The 20,033-nt window shown below is 41.8% G+C and overlaps 1 protein-coding gene and 1 long non-coding RNA gene across 2 annotated transcripts in view; both read right to left on the bottom strand.

Moving 5' to 3' along the window:
* Positions 1–10,662: 10,662 nt before the first annotated feature.
* LOC117335759 lies at positions 10,663–11,299 on the bottom strand. The gene is made up of 2 exons (XR_004534488.1): positions 11,113–11,299; positions 10,663–11,082 (listed from the first exon to the last, which is right to left on the bottom strand). It is a non-coding gene; the product is annotated as an uncharacterized LOC117335759 (long non-coding RNA).
* A 347-nt stretch (positions 11,300–11,646) lies between these two features.
* LOC117335757 (vesicular glutamate transporter 2-like) overlaps positions 11,647–20,033 on the bottom strand; it is a 37,387-nt gene continuing 29,000 nt past the window's right edge. The window contains exons 4-12 of the mRNA XM_033895937.1: positions 18,813–18,900; positions 17,344–17,430; positions 16,864–16,997; positions 15,189–15,335; positions 13,822–13,954; positions 13,058–13,168; positions 12,724–12,851; positions 12,183–12,267; positions 11,647–12,062 (exon numbers count right to left, since the gene is read on the bottom strand). Of these exons, the coding sequence (XP_033751828.1) occupies positions 11,863–12,062; positions 12,183–12,267; positions 12,724–12,851; positions 13,058–13,168; positions 13,822–13,954; positions 15,189–15,335; positions 16,864–16,997; positions 17,344–17,430; positions 18,813–18,900 (1,113 nt within the window). The 3' untranslated portion in view covers positions 11,647–11,862. The remainder of the gene's footprint in view (positions 12,063–12,182; positions 12,268–12,723; positions 12,852–13,057; positions 13,169–13,821; positions 13,955–15,188; positions 15,336–16,863; positions 16,998–17,343; positions 17,431–18,812; positions 18,901–20,033) is intronic.

Genomic DNA, 20,033 nt, shown 5'->3' with positions numbered 1-20,033 from the left:
GTGTATCCAAAGCTTGTGTCGGGGGTGTATCCCAAGCTTGTGTCTGGGTGTATCCCAAGCTTGTGTCGGGGTGTATCCCAAGCTTGTGTCGGGGTGTATCCCAAGCTTGTGTCGGGGTGTATCCCAAGCTTGTGTCGGGGTGTATCCCAAGCTTGTGTCGGGGTGTATCCCAAGCTTGTGTCTGGGTGTCTCCCAAGCTTGTGTCGGGGGTGTATCCCAAGCTTGTGTCTGGGTGTCTCCCAAGCTTGTGTCGGGGGTGTATCCCAAGCTTGTGTCGGGGTGTATCCCAAGCTTGTGTCGGGGGTGTATCCCAAGCTTGTGTCGGGGTGTATCCCAAGCTTGTGTCTGGGTGTATCCCAAGTTTGTGTCTGGGTGTATCCCAAGCTTGTGTCGGGGTGTATCCCGAGCTTGTGTCTGGGTGTATCCCAAGCTTGTGTCGGGGTGTATCCCAAGCTTGTGTCGGGGTGTATCCCAAGCTTGTGTCGGGGTGTATCCCAAGCTTGTGTCGGGGTGTATCCCAAGCTTGTGTCGGGGTGTATCCCAAGCTTGTGTCGGGGTGTATCCCAAGCTTGTGTCTGGGTGTATCCCAAGCTTGTGTCTGGGTGTATCCCAAGCTTGTGTCGGGGTGTATCCCAAGCTTGTGTCGGGGTGTATCCCAAGCTTGTGTCGGGGTGTATCCCAAGCTTGTGTCGGGGTGTATCCCAAGCTTGTGTCGGGGTGTATCCCAAGCTTGTGTCTGGGTGTATCCCAAGCTTGTGTCGGGGTGTATCCCAAGCTTGTGTCTGGGTGTATCCCAAGCTTGTGTCTGGGTGTATCCCAAGCTTGTGTCTGGGTGTATCCCAAGCTTGTGTCTGGGTGTATCCCAAGCTTGTGTCGGGGTGTATCCCAAGCTTGTGTCTGGGTGTATCCCAAGCTTGTGTCTGGGTGTATCCCAAGCTTGTGTCGGGGTGTATCCCAAGCTTGTGTCTGGGTGTATCCCAAGCTTGTGTCTGGGTGTATCCCAAGCTTGTGTCGGGGTGTCTGGGTGTATCCCAAGCTTGTGTCGGGGTGTATCCCGAGCTTGTGTTTGGGTGTATACCAAGCTGAACATTTTGTGATAAAGTCGGTGGGTGAGTTTTTACTGTAGGATGATTTATGTATATAGAGGAATACAATTCTAGTCTAGCCTCTGGGTTGATTGCTCATTCACAATCATTCCTCATAGATCTCCACTGGGAAGGCCAGGAAAATAGTGATACTGGTGAGAAAGACATCAGAAAAAGATGGCATCTTGTTTGAATGCAAGTGTGGAGATTAATGAGGTTTTACTGTGCATGCACATAGTAAAATGACAGTTAATTGCAAAAATTGTGGTTGAAGGGAGGTAACTCTCAGACAAAATAAGAGAAAAAAATTCTTTCTCACAATTGGCATTTGGTCTGGGATTATACACTAGTAGAGTTGACATTGTCCAGTTGTATGTGGTGTTTTGTGTCTCTGATCAGTGTTCCTATATATATCGTCTATATATTCAGTCACATAACCATCACTGTACCTCTCATGGCACTTTATCTTATTTTGAATGTTACTTTTTTTGATCATGCACAATAAAATGGAATAACATTGATAAAACTCTGGATGGCTTTTATTGTAATTCTGTTGTCAGGTGTTTTGAAGACAATAACACTTGACTCACTGCAATGCATGTATACCCAGGACTCGAACCCAAGACCTCCCCTGATCTCTCTTTGGATCCCAGTCTTGTCCGGCTACATTCCTCCATCCTTCAACAAAGCCCTCGACTCCAAAGACACACAAGACTTTGTACCAATTTACATGGGCATAATTGGGTGCCAAATGTAATAGCAACAACAAGGCTAGTGCTTGAACACCAGACCTCCAAACTCTGGATGAGTGCCCTAATTGTTTGAGTGACTTGTCCACCAGCAGTCCAGTTTCACAACAAATAATTTTGAGCAGTGTATACTGATAGTTCTTTGTTGTTGGATGGTCAAGTTCCTGAAAGATGAGACTAGGGGAGAGATAGAGGGGGATGGGTTTGTTGTTGGACGGTCAAGTTCCTGTAGGAGGGGGAGAGATAGAGGGGGATGGGTTTGTTGTTGGACGGTCAAGTTCCTGAAGGATGAGAGATAGAGGGGGATGGGTTTGTTGTTGGATGGTCAAGTTCCTGTAGGATGAGAGATAGAGGGGGATGGGTTTGTTGTTGGATGGTCAAGTTCCTGTAGGAGGAGAGATAGAGGGGGATGGGTTTGTTGTTGGATGGTCAAGTTCCTGTAGGATGAGAGATAGAGGGGGATGGGTTTGTTGTTGGATGGTCAAGTTACTGTAGGATGAGAGGGGGATGGGTTTGTTGTTGGACGGTCAAGTTCCTGAAGGATGAGAGATAGAGGGGGATGGGTTTGTTGTTGGATGGTCAAGTTCCTGTAGGATGAGAGATAGAGGGGGATGGGTTTGTTGTTGGATGGTCAAGTTCCTGTAGGAGGAGAGATAGAGGGGGATGGGTTTGTTGTTGGATGGTCAAGTTACTGTAGGATGAGAGATAGAGGGGGATGGGTTTGTTGTTGGATGGTCAAGTTACTGTAGGATGAGAGATAGAGGGGGATGGGTTTGTTGTTGGATGGTCAAGTTACTGTAGGATGAGAGATAGAGGGGGATGGGTTTGTTGTTGAGTGGTCAAGTTCCTGTAGGAGGGGGAGAGATAGAGGGGGATGGGTTTGTTGTTGGATGGTCAAGTTACTGTAGGATGAGAGGGGGATGGGTTTGTTGTTGGATGGTCAAGTTACTGTAGGATGAGAGATAGAGGGGGATGGGTTTGTTGTTGGATGGTCAAGTTACTGTAGGATGAGAGATAGAGGGGGATGGGTTTGTTGTTGGATGGTCAAGTTCCTGTAGGATGAGAGATGGAGGGGGATGGGTTTGTTGTTGGATGGTCAAGTTACTGTAGGATGAGAGATAGAGGGGGATGGGTTTGTTGGTGGGTGGTCAAGTTCCTGTAGGATGAGAGATAGAGGGGGATGGGTTTGTTGTTGGATGGTCAAGTTACTGTAGGAGGGGGAGAGATAGAGGGGGATGGGTTTGTTGTTGGATGGTCAGTTCCTGTAGGAGGGGGAGAGATAGAGGGGGATGGGTTTGTTGTTGGATGGTCAAGTTACTGTAGGATGAGAGATAGAGGGGATGGGTTTGTTGTTGGATGGTCAAGTTCCTGTAGGATGAGAGATAGAGGGGGATGGGTTTGTTGTTGGATGGTCAAGTTACTGTAGGATGAGAGATGGAGGGGGATGGGTTTGTTGTTGGATGGTCAAGTTCCTGTAGGATGAGAGATAGAGGGGGATGGGTTTGTTGTTGGATGGTCAAGTTACTGTAGGATGAGAGATGGAGGGGGATGGGTTTGTTGTTGGATGGTCAAGTTACTGTAGGATGAGAGATAGAGGGGGATGGGTTTGTTGTTGGATGGTCAAGTTACTGTAGGAGGGGGAGAGATAGAGGGGGATGGGTTTGTTGTTGGATGGTCAAGTTACTGTAGGATGAGAGATAGAGGGGGATGGGTTTGTTGTTGGATGGTCAAGTTACTGTAGGATGAGAGATAGAGGGGGATGGGTTTGTTGTTGGATGGTCAAGTTCCTGTAGGATGAGAGATAGAGGGGGATGGGTTTGTTGTTGGATGGTCAAGTTACTGTAGGATGAGAGATGGAGGGGGATGGGTTTGTTGTTGGATGGTCAAGTTACTGTAGGATGAGAGATAGAGGGGGATGGGTTTGTTGTTGGATGGTCAAGTTACTGTAGGAGGGGGGAGAGATAGAGGGGGATGGGTTTGTTGTTGGATGGTCAAGTTACTGTAGGATGAGAGGGGATGGGTTTGTTGTTGGATGGTCAAGTTCCTGTAGGAGGGGGATGGGTTTGTTGTTGGATGGTCAAGTTCCTGTAGGAGGGGGATGGGTTTGTTGTTGGATGGTCAAGTTCCTGTAGGATGAGAGATAGAGGGGGATTGGTTTGTTGTTGGATGGTCAAGTTACTGTAGGAGGGGGAGAGATAGAGGGGGATGGGTTTGTTGTTGGATGGTCAAGTTACTGTAGGATGAGAGGGGATGGGTTTGTTGTTGGATGGTCAAGTTCCTGTAGGAGGGGGATGGGTTTGTTGTTGGATGGTCAAGTTCCTGTAGGAGGGGGATGGGTTTGTTGTTGGATGGTCAAGTTCCTGTAGGATGAGAGATAGAGGGGGATTGGTTTGTTGTTGGATGGTCAAGTTACTGTAGGAGGGGGAGAGATAGAGGGGGATGGGTTTGTTGTTGGATGGTCAAGTTACTGTAGGAGGGGAGAGATAGAGGGGGATGGGTTTGTTGTTGGATGGTCAAGTTCCTGTAGGAGGAAGAGAGATAGATAGAGGGGGATGGGTTATACACAGGCATTAGGAACCAGTATTATTTACATTGAAAGAGCGACAGTGGTACAGTAAATTGTCACATTTTTGAGACAGTCTGTTATTACAAAAAGTACCTACGTAAGTTAATTAATATACCATTTTCAGTTTCAATTATTTCTTGTAAATCGCTGATTGCAACATTCCATAATAATGACCAGAATGCTGATACTACTTAAAATTTAGGTCACCTGCACGTTTTGGTTACAATACACACATTCTCAGGTCGGCCTACAGGTACATATGTAGTTATCGAAATACACTAAAGTGTCAACAAGTGAGAACAAATATTGTAAGAGTCCTTTTCAGGATTTGTTGCACTTTCTGTTATTCATATTTATTTATTTATATTAGGAAACAGAATCCGCTACAAAACAAATTGAGAAAAATGACTGAACACGCATTAATGCAAGCTGCAGCAATTGTGGATATGCATTCATAAACCTGCTGTTGTCATAGCAACCTTCATGATTCATATTCATATATGTTAAATAAATATATATTATTTACTTATTTATTTATTCATCTCTTTAAGCCTGATATTTGTAGTTATAATAGTCTCGTATGACCCCGACTATTGGTGTCGCCTTGGCACGCGTCCTCATATGACCCTGACTGTTGGTGTCCCCTTGACACCCGTCCTCATATAACCCTGACTGTTAGTATCCCCTATATACCCATCCTGATATGACCCTGACTGTTGGTGTCTCCCTAGAAAACCGTCCCCATATGACCCTGATTGTTGGTGTCCCATTTTCCTTATATGACCCTGACTGTTGGTGTCTCCCTAGAAAACCGTCCCCATATGACCCTGATTGTTGGTGTCCCATTTTCCTTATATGACCCTGACTGTTGGTGTCTCCCAAAATGACCCTGATTGTTGGTGTCTCCCTTGACACCCGTCCTCATATAACCGTGACTGTTGGTGTCCCATTTTCCTTATATGACCCTGATTGTTGGTGTCTCCCTTGACACCCGTCCTCATATGACCCTGACAGCTGGTGTCCCCATGGCATTTGTCCTCATATGACCATGACAGCTGTGTCCCATTGGCACCCGTCCTCATATGACCCATGCCGTTGTTCAGACGTTAAACCACATCTACTTCATATAAAGATGGGAAGTAGAAATCTGATATGTGTCCGATAATGTAATATAGACCGACTATATCATGACGTCATACTGTTATGACGCCATACTATTATGACGTCATAGATACAGGGGTCCCGAGTTACCACCATGTAGGCGAGGTAAAGAGAGATACATGCCTTTTTCATCAAATAATGGCCTTCTTTCTCACACAGAAGGTCGATTTCCAGGTGGAAGGGATATCTCCTCGGTCCTCACAGGTACTAAAGTCCGAAGACAGCCTTGCCACTGGCCGTGAAGATTCGGTACAGGTACCTAAATCGAAGACAGCCAAGTCCACTTCGCAAAGCAAATCGTCTAATCCAAACAGAGGATTTAAGTGTAAACCTCAACCCCGCCATGACCATCACGCTCGGAAGGTCCAAGAGAAAAAGCCACACCTAAAGACAATCAAAACTTCCAGGGGAAGGAAAAAGTCGGGGGAGCAAAATGAGGTTTTCAAGTTATGCGTCCATCCACATCGGAAACGAGGGAGTTCTGCTGCCACGGAACATTTCAATGATATATGCGTGCGCGACATCAAAACCCCTACAGCAGAGGAGATTAAACTTTTAGAGGATATATCCCAGAAACTTCCCGAGAAGGCACTGTTTGATATATTATGTGGTCATTTCGCCAAAGTCGGCTCTCACACCAGGGACGAGTTTCTTCGGCGAGCAATCAAATGGCGGCGTGGGACCTCGTACAGAAGAAACAACAGCCATTGTATCATATGTTACCTTCAACGTCTGGTGGCACAGCCCATACAAACCGATTTCAATCGGATCGTGTCACATGGATTCAGTCCAAAGAGCCACTACGACAAGTACTCGCGCAACGGGGATCGGAGGAACCACCCAGACGGCCGTGATTTACTAAACATATGCAAGAAAGCCGATCTGATGCTGAAAACCTCGCATGAGCATAAAACTCCTCCACCACCTCCTCCTGGTTCGTCTGCACTTTCGTCAAACCCATCTAAAGTCCTTTTGAGCATGCGAGAAACACCAGATTCTGAATATTCCGAAACAAACGCGGATCGTTTACTTCAAATATACATGCAACCTCGACAGCGAGATATCCACCATCGGTGCCAACCTCGATTACCTCCCTTCCTCCTGAATTCTGGCAGTCTCCCACCCGAGGTGGCGGCCGTGTACAAAAAGAAAGCACTTCGTGGCGGATTCTTGAAAAAGGACAATCAACCAGAGAAAGATAAAAACAAGACGGATGCGGAAATGATCAAACAAATAACGTATCCTATCTGTTCTCTGGGACTCAGCTTCACCATCCCTGAACACAACAAGAACATATCTGTACAGGGGCCACGGACGTCCAGTAGTACAATACAGACCATGGTGTACAAACCAGCTCTTCCCATCCTTCCTCCTATCAAACGCAACATCTCCATCAATGTGAAAATAGGATGAAGACTTGTGCTACTCAAAGTTCACAGGCCGGACACAGAAATAATTCAACATGGTGTTAAACTCGACTACAATGTTGGTCAGAACATATTTCTTCAACATCCAATACATCTATTGATATAATGATATTTCATTGGTTGATCGTTTTATTAACACACCTGGTCCGAAGGACCAAAGTGAGCTTATGCCATACCGTGGCGTCCGGCGTCCATCCGTCAACAATTGACTTCTTAACCAATTATTAGGATTTAACTGAATTTAATAGAAAGTATCCCTATGTGTCTTGGATTCAAATTCATACAAATGATACGGCTGACCCCGGGGCCTCTGAGGGGTGGTATCAAAAGGGGCTGACCCCTAAGAGGCCTAATGGGCGGGACCAAAAACTGGCAGTTCAGCTTTATCTATGTAAACCAATTTCGATTAATTTATTTTTAATTACATTATTGCATGACACCGTACTATTGTGGCAGATCCCACACTGGAAAAGTGTGTTTTTTAACTTACAAATGAGTTTTTGTCATATGTGCTGAAATCCAGGCCCGGTGCCTCTTCTTTCGTTATGAATATATGATTTCTAAACCAAAATAATCACAGCGTTCAATTAGATGATTATTGTTATGTTCCAGCTCAAAACTTGTTTTGAAATATTACACAGAGAAAATTGTGAGCGAGTGTGTCGCGTACGGTATGTTTCTTACTGGGATTAACGTGGGTTGCTCCCATAGCTAAACTTAACTCTTGGTATGTAGGTACTGATATCTTCCATTTCGTTCCGAAATAACGAAAATTGCCGTCTTTTCGTCATAGTGAGCAACAGAAAGAAATAATGAAACTTGTATTGCGAATAACGTAAAAATAAAGTCGACTGTTTAACGACTGGAAATATCTCGCCCCGTTGTGTATTTTGCCCCATTGCCGACTGTGAAAAAACCCCAAGATTATCGTCTTTTCGCCCGACGAAACGACAGAACAAACATTATCGTTATGTCGCGCGGCGAGGCGGTCATAGATCAATAATTACCGTGGCTAAACATTCCGAGAAATAAGCGCGGTGGAATGAAAACAATAATAATCGTTATGTCACAGTTCAATAATGAAATGTCACACATCGACCGTCATACTTTTGTTGTTTCTAATCGCAACCTTCAAGATCCCCTATAAACATGGTTTTCGTTGCCTTGTTGACGTTGGAGTAGGGGAAGTGTGATGGGAGAGTTGGGGAGAGGGAGTGGGATGGGGAGCGGAGTGGATGGGAGAGTGGTAGTTGGGGAAGGGGGGGGGGGGATGGGAATGAGGTGAGAATGGAGGAGTGGGGGATGCGAATGAGGGGAGGGGGAATGGGATTGGGAGAGTTGAGAGTGGGGGAGAGGAGGGGTGGGAGAGGGGGAAACGGGGAGTGGGATGGGGAAGTGGGGGAGTGTGAATTGGGGGAGGGGAGTGGAGGGGTGGAATGGGGAGAGGGGAAGGAGTAATGGGAGTGAGGGGGATTGGGATTGGGAAGTGGGGGAGTGTGAGGACTGGGAGTGGAAGTGGGGGTTGGGAGTGGGGGAGAGGGGGTGGCCAGAACATTTTTTTCGACCTGAACATACAGTCACGGACTTAAGATTACTGGGTCTGTGACACAACATAGGACTCACAAATAAAACTGGGCCCTCCCTTCGAGTCTACGGGATCTCTGTTCAACTGTATCCGTAAACAAATGTTAGGTGGAGCATATTATTGATGAAAACTAAGATCATTCACATCACAAGGACATAGCATTAATTCTAAACCCTACAGTCCGTGTCATCCATATTTCTGTCCCAATCCAAGTACTCAGAACACGAGTATATACTAATCACTAATTATCAATACGATCTTATTTGTTTGGACAAACTTACAATACAGCCAAGGGTGCAATTAAATTCCAATTCTTTATTTTTCCATTTTGACATGTTTAACACATCAGGGTAAACAATATAATTGTCACACTCCTTCATTTCTACTTTCCACACTTCAGACTCACAAAGATAAATTCACCAACAGCCCACAGCATAGATTGAACTGATAAACAATTCAATTTAGATATTAAACGAATACTTCAGTCATACAAGTTGATCTTATCATTACTTTGAAAGCATCTCAATTTAAGCAGTTCGATCTATTCCTAAATTGTTTTCAATGTTTTATAATGATGATTTAATATCTCCCGAATATATGTACGATAGGATGGGCATATTCCGAACAGAAGGAAATTCGGAAACCCTCGAGTCTACTACGTTTACATCATCGTTTCAGGCCACCGCAGACAACGCGGGAAGGGCGTGAGACAATGCGGAAGACGGGAATGGACGTGAGACAACGCATAAGACGGGATCGGTAAACGTGGCATGCCGTTGTCCACTGGGCAGGGAGGGCTTACGTACTGGCATCCGTGGTAGACTGCGGGCCGAATCGCTGGTGCTTCCGGGACAGCGTAGTACTTTTCGGACAAACAGGGCTGTCATGGCTGACAGGAACATTATGTAACCGAAGCATAACAATGTCGAACACATTTTGGCATTCCTCTTTTCAGAACATTTCATATAAAAACGAACTTGTTCTGGATGAGATTCGACCTGTATTCAGCCACAGGGGCACGTTACAATAGTAATGTATACATGTTTATACTGACCTAAATACAATTTTAATTCCATGTATATATTATTATTGTAACGTGCCCCTGTGATTCAGCCCAGGTTCTTGATATGATCTGGATTTTGGCTAAAAGGAAACTCACTCGGGTCTCCAGTACAGGTTACACGACTGCTGGCGTACCACAGGGAAGCGTTTTGGGACCCCTTTTGTTTTTAATATATATAAATGATATTGTTGATAATATGAATAGTATATCTCGTTTATTTGCTGATGACACTTCGTTAATGTATTCTTCATCATCTCTTTTAGACATTCAAAGATCTCTTAATAATGACTTGCAAAAACTCAATAAATGGTCTCAAGACTGGCTCACTAAATTTAACCCACAAAAAACTGATGTATTGCTAATAACAAATTCAAAAAATATTCCACCCTTGAACCTTACTTTTGGAGAAGAAACTTTGAAACTAGTTAGTAACCATAGACATTTAGGTGTGACTTTCAGTTCGGATGCAAAGTGGTCCCTGCACATAGCAGAAATAATAAAAACATGTATGAAAAAAGTATCGGTGTTAAGGAAATTCAAATTTTTGTTGAGTAGAAAAACTTTATTACGAATTTATAGAGTATTTGTGTTGCCTGTATTGGAATATGCTTGTGAGGTATGGGATGGTTGTTCTCTGGCAGATGTAAATAAACTAGAACAAGTTCAACTTGAGGCAGCAAGAATCATTACCGGCATGCCATCTTTCTCTAGCAAACGATCTCTATATAAAGAATCCCAGCTCCAACCTTTATCTGAAAGAAGAAAGTTCCGTAAACTTTCAATGATGTATAAACTCCACAATGATTTAACTCCTTCCTATTTCAGCAATCTTCTTCCTCCAAGAGTAGGTGAACGTAATTCGTATAATGTTAGAAATAAAGAAAACTATACCGTTCCAAATTTTCGATTGTCTACTTCTTATGAATCCTTTATCCCATCTTCTGTTAGGTTATGGAATAATTTACCTATTGATATCAGAGAACAGCCATCCATTAGTAGATTTAAATCCAAAATAGAAAACAATCGTGATATATTACCTATTTATTATCTAACTGGAAATAGAAAATTAAATGTTTTACACACAAGGTTAAGACATGTTTGTAGTAGCTTAAACTATGATTTGTATAGAGTAAATATAATTAATGATACAACCTGTGCATGTGGTAATGAGTGTGAAAACGTGTATCATTATTTTTTTGATTGTATATTGTACAGAAGAGAGCGTGAAACTTTATTTGATAATCTCTCCCGCTATTGTAATGTGACTCTTAATGTTATTCTCTGGGGTTCTCCTAAACTATCTGATGAACAAAATGGCTATATTTTTCAATATGTTCAAAATTTCATTAAATCCAGTAATCGATTTTAGGTCATCTCTCTCTCTCTCTCTCTCTCTCTCTCTCTCTCTCTCTCTCTCTCTCTCTCTCTCTCTCTCTCTCTCTCTCTCTTTAAATTAACTGGCATTAACATATTTACTTTTCATTCTGTCCCTCATCTCTGTCTTTTCTTACATCATATACAAATTTTATATACTGTATTATATTGTAAATTCATATTATGTACATAATGATTATTGGAAGAAGGCGTTTTAAGTTGCGATAACTTGTGTCCTATTCCTGTTGTTATATTTAACAATAAAACTATGTTTAAATCAAAAATCAAAAAAAAAGTCGTCCCTCGGGAAATTGTCATTTTTATCTTTATATCTGTGATTGAATCATCATATCATCCTTGTATTAGACAGCAGCCTGCATACCATCCTGATATTACCAAATTTATAACAGCATTGAGTCGAAAAATTTCCAAAAAAGCAAATAAGTTACCTATACGAAATCTCTCAACAGGATCATTGTGCAAGCCAATACCTCTTGTGTAGGGATTATAGCGTTTTTATTTCCTGTGGCACAGAAGGTGATCTCTGCAAGAGCTGTGTTGACATGGCGCAAGGGACCCTGGGATACAATGTAGGTAATATCAGGATGATACATGTGTATACAAAAAATAGTCAAACTCGCGAAAAAATGATGGGAAGTCCGAGTGGCTTTCTGACAGTCCAGATAATACATCGAATTACATATCTCAGTACTATGCTTCTTCGCTAGGTTCTGTTCGTCGACACTAACGTTGAGTCGAAACCTAGACAATAAATGCAGGGACACTCCCGGAAGTGACGTCGTTTATAGTGCTATACTCTGGACCAACACTTTCTGTTTTCATATTTAAGTACTATTTGTCTGGTATATTTTCAACAGTCCTTTTTACAAGTTGACTGTGTTCCGTGTAAGTATTTCCAACTATTTTTGTTACTTCCGGTGTAACGGACAATCGCTGCTGTAACCGGAAGTTATACGGTTTCCGTGCCAATGGATCCTGTTTCTGAACCAGCTTTATATCTGGGGGAGGGTGAGCCCAACGCTGTTCCTGTCCTGGAGGAAACAAAAAATATCTTCAACAAATGATATAATAATAAATATATATTTTGCGAAAAAAATTACGTATTATGAAACAAATATCTACATGTTCCCGCCAGACATTGTAATTCTTACCAGAGCCGAATATCAAGTAGATAATGAGAGCGGTCATGACGATAGCTATGGTGATGTAGAACAGCTTGTTCCAACCGGACATCTCCTGTAATGGATTGAGAAGAGGTGGTATTCCCGTACGGCATGATATTATAGATTATCAAATAATAAGTAAATTTGAAAGCCATATGTCCTGGATCTAAACAAAGGATGCTGACAGTAATTCTCCTCTTTATAAACACTCAATACGCCTTACAGACTATGAGACTGAAAACAGTATATGTGGAAAATTACATTCTGAAATTAAAACATGATGGACTTGGTAAAGGCTGCTAAACTGCATGTGGCTGAAGAGATGGTAACGACCGTGTCAGAATGTGGCTGAAGAGATGGTAACGACCGTGTCAGAATGTGGCTGAAGAGATGGTAACGACCGTGTCAGAATGTGGCTGAAGAGATGGTAACGACCGTGTCAGAATGTGTTTTACAACAACAAACAAACTTCCTGTAGCGGGCCTCGATGTACTTTATACAACCCTCATATTCATTGTATTTCACTTACGTTGTCTAGAGTTAGTTCCCCTGCCACAATGGGGACGACTATTGCGGCAGCGGCACCGGAAGCGGAAGTGATACTAACAAGAACACCAGCATATCGCGGTGCTAGGTCGTAGTGGTTGATCTGCCAACCTGTTATAAAAGTATACATCTATATTAGAATCATTAAGAATGTATGTTCTGGGTACAACTGTATAAAATTGGTTGACAAATCCGACTTCAGACGCATTTATATTGAATATAGATTAAACCCATCCCCCAAATTGATTAAAGAAAACAATATAGACTCAGGATATATCATAAATGTAGGATATCCTGGTGACCCCGGATGTACACACCTGAGACGGACAGTCCGAACATCCCGACCCCCAGGGTCAGGAAGACCATCACACACGAGGGCGTTACAGTAAACGTCAGCACCAGGAAACAGATTGACTGACCGCCAAACCCTAAACAAGTAAACGTTAGCGTCAACAGGAAGTCAACACAACGGGGCATATACCAGACTGTTATGTTGTACTTCTGATATGAATTCACATAAATATTATTTATTGTACATAAAGTATATCAGATTGTCCTTCCAAATATTACTTTTTACGACTACAATGTATGTATACGAATCTGATTACAATTTTGTTTACGACGTTGTTTACGACAATATTTACGACAATGTTTACGACGTTGTTTGCTGCAATATTTACGACAATGTTTACGACAATATTTACGACAATGTTTACTTAAAAACTATATTTGTGAAATAGGTAAAAAAAAAATACCTGAGACTTTTCGGGAATCTTAAATCTCAAATGGTTTGAATCTGTTTAAGTCTATAAAATCTGCTAATCAAATTAACTTAAGCCTAAGAAAAATCATGAAAGCCACTTAATGAGATAAGCAATGTGCCGAGAACTAAAGACAATCCGAGTCATTGAATAAAAAGTCAGTCACATCACCCAAATACATGTTTTTTGAGAAAGTGTATGACGTCCTTTGACGTGCGATGATAACCAACTTTCCGACATTAAAAGTGAGAGATTTGTTAGAACACAAGTTTTATACTAATACCCAACTGACCAGGGTATTACAACTGACCAGTACCTACCCAGTGTGGTCAACAGTTTACGGAGAACTGTCGTGTTGAGACGTCTCCGCGCGATCACAAAATCAGCAATAAACCCACTGATGATGGCGGCCAGGACTTTAAAGATGTGAGGTATAGAGGATAATACACCGTTCTGTATAAAATAGAAACAGTCCATTTAGCCATTTATTACTCTGTAAAATATATATGAATGGCTGCAAAGTGGCTTACTTGACGAATTGGTTGTAATTGATCTCAAAGCGACATCTTGTTTCACACGATTAAAATGGGTTCGACAATATATAATATCACCCCAAATCTGCAAGAAGGACAGACGGACAAACAGACTACGACCTTGCAGAAGGACGGATAGACAGACAGATTAGGACGTTGTAGAAGGAAGGATAGACGGACAGACAGACTACGACCTTGCAGAAGGACGGATAGACAGACAGATTAGGACGTTGTAGAAGGAAGGATAGACGGACAGACAGACTACGACCTTGCAGAAGGACGGATAGACAGACAGATTAGGACGTTGTAGAAGGAAGGATAGACGAACAGACAGACTACGACCTTGCAGAAAGACGGACAGACAGACAGACTCATACAGATACAACATATACATTCAATCGAATGTGCTATGGTATAGTATTGTACAATGTGACACGATTACACGTATATCATGACATGTTGTAATTTCATCAAATCTTTATCGTTTTTTCAAATTCATTTTATTCTCTTTTCACATACTGATATGAACTATATGGTTCAAATGACACCTTTACCGTCATATAACTATTTTCCGTCTCGTGAACCTTCTGTAGATATTGCCAGTGTTTTGATTCCATTAGCCACCCTGCCCTAACCCGACCACTTCTAAAGTACAAAGGGTAACGTCCGGTGATCCCATTAGTAGCCGAACAGGTGAACCATTATAGTAGTCAAAGTCCGTAATGAATCGTCGGCGTACTCATCACAGTTAGTGATTGCTATCTCTTCCTAAAGGACACGGCCCGACAGTTAACATAACGTTATTTGATATTACAGGTTAAGGCCGGAGTTTATATATTTCTACTGGTTGCCTTTGGTCATCATATAATTCAATTAAAACTAAAATGGTATTTACATTAGATAAATTGTCATCTTGCCAAGGGATATATTACACATGGTCAGCAGGTCATCGTCCAATGACTTGTGTAACAAGAATTCAAATAAATCAGTTTTGCAGCTCCTGATACCTTACCCCTCAGCCTCCCCTCTCTATATTTGTCTTTGATTTCTTTACTATTACTATTACTAAATTCAACTCAGACAAGTCGCTTTTTTTAACACTAGTTTAATAAAGCGGACCTCCGTTCCCTACGCAAGACGTTTTTATAGCTTACCTCAGCTACAGTGAAATCGAAGTTGTTTAAGTAGTATGGCTCGTTTGTGAGCATCAGAATGTAAACCCAGTTCCGGGCAATATTACATGCGCATAACGCAATAACCGGAAGTGACGTCACAATACTCCACCATGGTATCTTCATGTTCTGAAAAATATATAATGATATTTCAAAAATATTTCAAAGAGATTTTTATCACAGTGGTTAAAGAGGTATGGTCGTTTTCCGCTTATTCTGACCTAGGCCACGTACAGCGATAGTCTGGGCTAAAAATACAAGTAAAATATCACGTGACCCCAGTGATTTCCACATTACCAAAACAGATCGTCATGGTCCATTGGCGTAGTCAATCAATACCATACAAGATAAAGTAAAATTGACATGTTAGATATGAATTTTACAGTACCCATCCATGAATGTCTGTTGTCGATGCTGCAGTTCATTTACATTTTACTTTGAATGATACAGGGTAAATCGGTTATAATTTTACTCTTTTTTTTTGTATTCAAGTGAAAATTTTCTATCACAACATTTGTTTCTTTATACTAAATAATTCATATTATATATGCATTTGCTGTTGCAAATATCTTTAAAATACGACCAAGAAAAATTAAATGGTATTAAGAAACATAACAAAATATGAAAAAGATACATCTTGGTGATTCGAACTCCAAACTTTTGGGTTGCTAAGCGATGGTTCTCCCATATGAGCTATGCGGACTAATGGGGAATGTGATGTTTATGTTAGCACATATAGTCAGCCTAGTTAATGCTAAATAAAAATATTTCATTAGCTACGTTTTTTCAATTTTTCGATACCAGCGCATCGGAGGACCACTTTTTAAGAATAGGATTTTAGTTGTCTTTGGGTACGTAGAATAAAATTAGACATTGTAAAAGTTGGTCTTCTGGTGCGCTCTATGTCAAAAAATGATATGAATGCGGGGGAAAACCCCTTCGAAAGTTGCAAATAGCTCGATGATGCAACTTTAAGGCCATTTAATGAAATATCCATTGTTATGAACAAACACATTTTTCGCAAATAAGAATATTTATATGTTATAGATTTAAGGTTTGTATTCAAAAACTCAGTTTGTAACATTCATTTTTTTTATTTTGCAAACGGTCACCGTTAGGTCGAAACAGGCCAATATGCGCCATACCTCTTTGAAATGAAACATTGCTTGATATTACCATAGCTTCCATTCATAACAGAATGATGGAAATGGGCTAGAATATCACAGGAAATACTGACACGAAAACGAGCCCGTAATATAACTCTATATCGACAAACCGAGGGGAAAACACTGAAAACATAAAAGGAGAAAGGGTTAACATCCTCTAATTCATTGAGAGCACACACACTCTGCAAATGGACCCACTAAGCATATCAACAAAATCGAATTAGTAGAATAAAAATGAGATCATGATGTGACCATGAAACAGAAATTTGACAAAATGATTTTTCATTTCTGCGTCATCAACAGAAGACACCACCGGACTACCTTGTCTTTGTTTTCATGCAGCTCTACAATTTGTTTATATGTGTGACCTCGTTTTCCCGATTTATATTTAGTGTTACGGTTTAGTTTGCGTGTCCGTACCCTTTAGTTTTTATGACAATACCTGTTTAGACATGTACAGTTAATTTATTGTTTAGTTTGATCATGTGTACCTCGTAATCTAAAGAGCTGTCCCCTTGTGACGTAGTGAGGAAGTCGAGCTCTTCGTCACTGATATGCGGGTCATGTGAGGGCTTTTCGGAAATAACACACATCCAAATCGCGTACCAAACCACGCATGCGCCGCCTTTTTAAAAGAGAAATATACAGTATAATACAATCATGTGATTATATATTAATTATAACATGTAAAGGAGTCTGATGAGGAAAAAACACTAGTTAATTTTCATTTTTCTACGATACACAAAAGCTCATTTCATTCAACATTGTCTCTCCTGCTGCATGATGATTGTAGGTGACTAAAAGCGGGTCACCTGCAGAATCGAGGGATTCGACCTGCTGCCCAATACTGTAACACTTAGGATCTCTGTATGGCATATTATTTGGTCTGAACACAATTACATCTTACGTAGAACACATATATCTGATTCGATGTAGTGGGTGACGAATATATTTGACTTGTATACACTTACCGCTTACGTAGAACACATACTCCCAACCAATGTAGTGGGTGACGAACCCAGCCACTGGAAAGCCCAAGACTGGTGCTGCATAGGAACCTGTAAAATAGACTTCCATCTAAACCATTTTATTCTGTAATATTGATTATAGTGACATATGGAAAATTATATTCTTAAACCCGCTTTAATGTGCACAAGATATAAGCTATATACTCGAAGTTAAAAACCAACAAAGCTTTCTTGAATTTATACGTCGTGTACAGTGTAAAAGGTGACGGTAGTTTTCCGAATATTTCAAACTATGTAAACTTCAGAAACCATTGAAGCTAGAAGTTTTAGATCGGTATCGAATACTATGCAACTACGTCCTCATATGACCCTGGCTAATGGTGTCTCCATGACACCCGTCCTCATATCACCCTGAATATTGGTGTCTCCTTGACACCCGTCCTCATATCACCCTGAATATTGGTGTCTCCAGGAAACCCGTCCTCATATCAACCTGGCTATTGCTATTTCCATGACACCCGTCCTCATATCACCCTCTGGCTATTGGTGTCTCCATGACACCCGTCCTCATATCACCCTGACTATTGTTGTTTCCATGACACCCGTCCTCATATCACCCTCTGGCTATTGCTGTTTCCATGACACCCGTCTTCATATCACCCTCTGGCTATTGGTGTCTCCATGACACCCGTCCTCATATCACCCTGACTATTGTTGTTTCCATGACACCCGTCCTCATATCACCCTCTGGCTATTGGTTTCTCCATGACACCCGTCCTCATATCACCCTGACTATTGTTGTTTCCATGACACCCGTCCTCATATCACCCTCTGGCTATTGGTGTCTCCATGACACCCGTCCTCATATCACCCTGACTATTGTTGTTTCCATGACACCCGTCCTCATATCACCCTCTGGCTATTGGTGTCTCCATGACACCCGTCCTCATATCACCCTGACTATTGTTGTTTCCATGACACCCGTCCTCATATCACCCTCTGGCTATTGGTGTTTCCATGACACCCGTCCTCATATCACCCTCTGGCTATTGGTGTTTCCATGACACCCGTCCTCATATCACCCTCTGACTATTGGTGTCTCCATGACAACTGTCCTCACAGATAAATTATGGGGAACTTTTCAACTGGTTTACATTAAGAATCTTCTAATACATGTATCTGAAAGGCCGAAGTCTCATAACAAACATTTTAGTGTACAATGCTGCCCTTGTTAACTGATAAATTGCGGTTTGTATCTTTTACGTGTATTTTTGTCCTGAAGTAGAAACTGTCCTCAATTAAATCTCAGCTCGTTTTGTCGATGTAGAGTTGCGTTACGTATCGGTATTCGTTGTTTAATCTGAAATATTCTGTACAGCTTTCAGTAATTTTTCAATAAAGTAGGCTAATATTTATTTCCGTAAAGAGAGATTTTAGTGTCACTGTGGAGTTATAACGCTAACTATACAAACCTGTCAATACAGCAGAGACGATCCTGCCTCGTTCTGATGGCGTAGACCAGTGACGTAATATACCATAACAGGACGGATACAGCAGTCCCTGTAATAGATAATCAACAAGATGGATACAGCTGTCCCTGTAATAGGTAAACAACAAGACGGACACAGCTGTCCCTGTAATAGATAATCAACAAGATGGATACAGCTGTCCCTGTAATAGGTAAACAACAAGACGGACACAGCTGTCCCTGTAACAGGTAAACAACAAGACGGGTACAGCTGTCCCTGTAATAGGTAAACAACAAGACGGACACAGCTGTCCCTGTAATAGGTAAACAACAAGACGGATACAGCTGTCCCTGTAATAGGTAAACAACAAGACGGATACAGCTGTCCCTGTAATAGGTAAACAACAAGACGGACACAGCTGTCCCTGTAATAGGTAAACAATAAGACGGATACAGCTGTCCCTGTAATAGGTAAACAACAGGACGGATACAGCTGTCCCTGTAATAGGTAAACAACAAGACGGACACAGCTGTCCCTGTAATAGGTAAACAACAGGACGGATACAGCTGTCCCTGTAATAGGTAAACAACAGGACGGATACAGCTGTCCCTGTAATAGATAATCAACAAGACGGACACAGCTGTCCCTGTAACAGGTAAACAACAAGACGGGTACAGCTGTCCCTGTAATAGGTAAACAACAAGACGGACACAGCTGTCCCTGTAATAGGTAAACAACAGGACGGATACAGCTGTCCCTGTAATAGGTAAACAACAGGACGGATACAGCTGTCCCTGTAATAGGTAAACAACAGGACGGATACAGCTGTCCCTGTAATAGATAATCAACAAGACGGACACAGCTGTCCCTGTAACAGGTAAACAACAAGACGGGTACAGCTGTCCCTGTAATAGGTAAACAACAAGACGGACACAGCTGTCCCTGTAATAGGTAAACAACAGGACGGATACAGCTGTCCCTGTAATAGGTAAACAACAGGACGGATACAGCTGTCCCTGTAATAGGTAAACAACAGGACGGATACAGCTGCCCATGTAACAGGTAAAAAAAACAAGTTAATCATTTTGCTTATTGCTATGCTTTACATGTGGGGTGTGTATGAACAAACAGAAACTGGGTATTTAATGTTTACCCCAGTATGCCTGACATTTCTACTGCTCATTCTGGTAAAACATTTTCACGAATAATATTAATAATATCATT

This window comes from Pecten maximus, chromosome 10 (genome assembly GCF_902652985.1).
Source record: "Pecten maximus chromosome 10, xPecMax1.1, whole genome shotgun sequence".
Lineage (NCBI taxonomy): Eukaryota > Metazoa > Mollusca > Bivalvia > Pectinida > Pectinidae > Pecten > Pecten maximus.
Note: the sequence above shows the minus strand (reverse complement) of the source record. Positions and strands in the feature narration are given on the sequence as shown.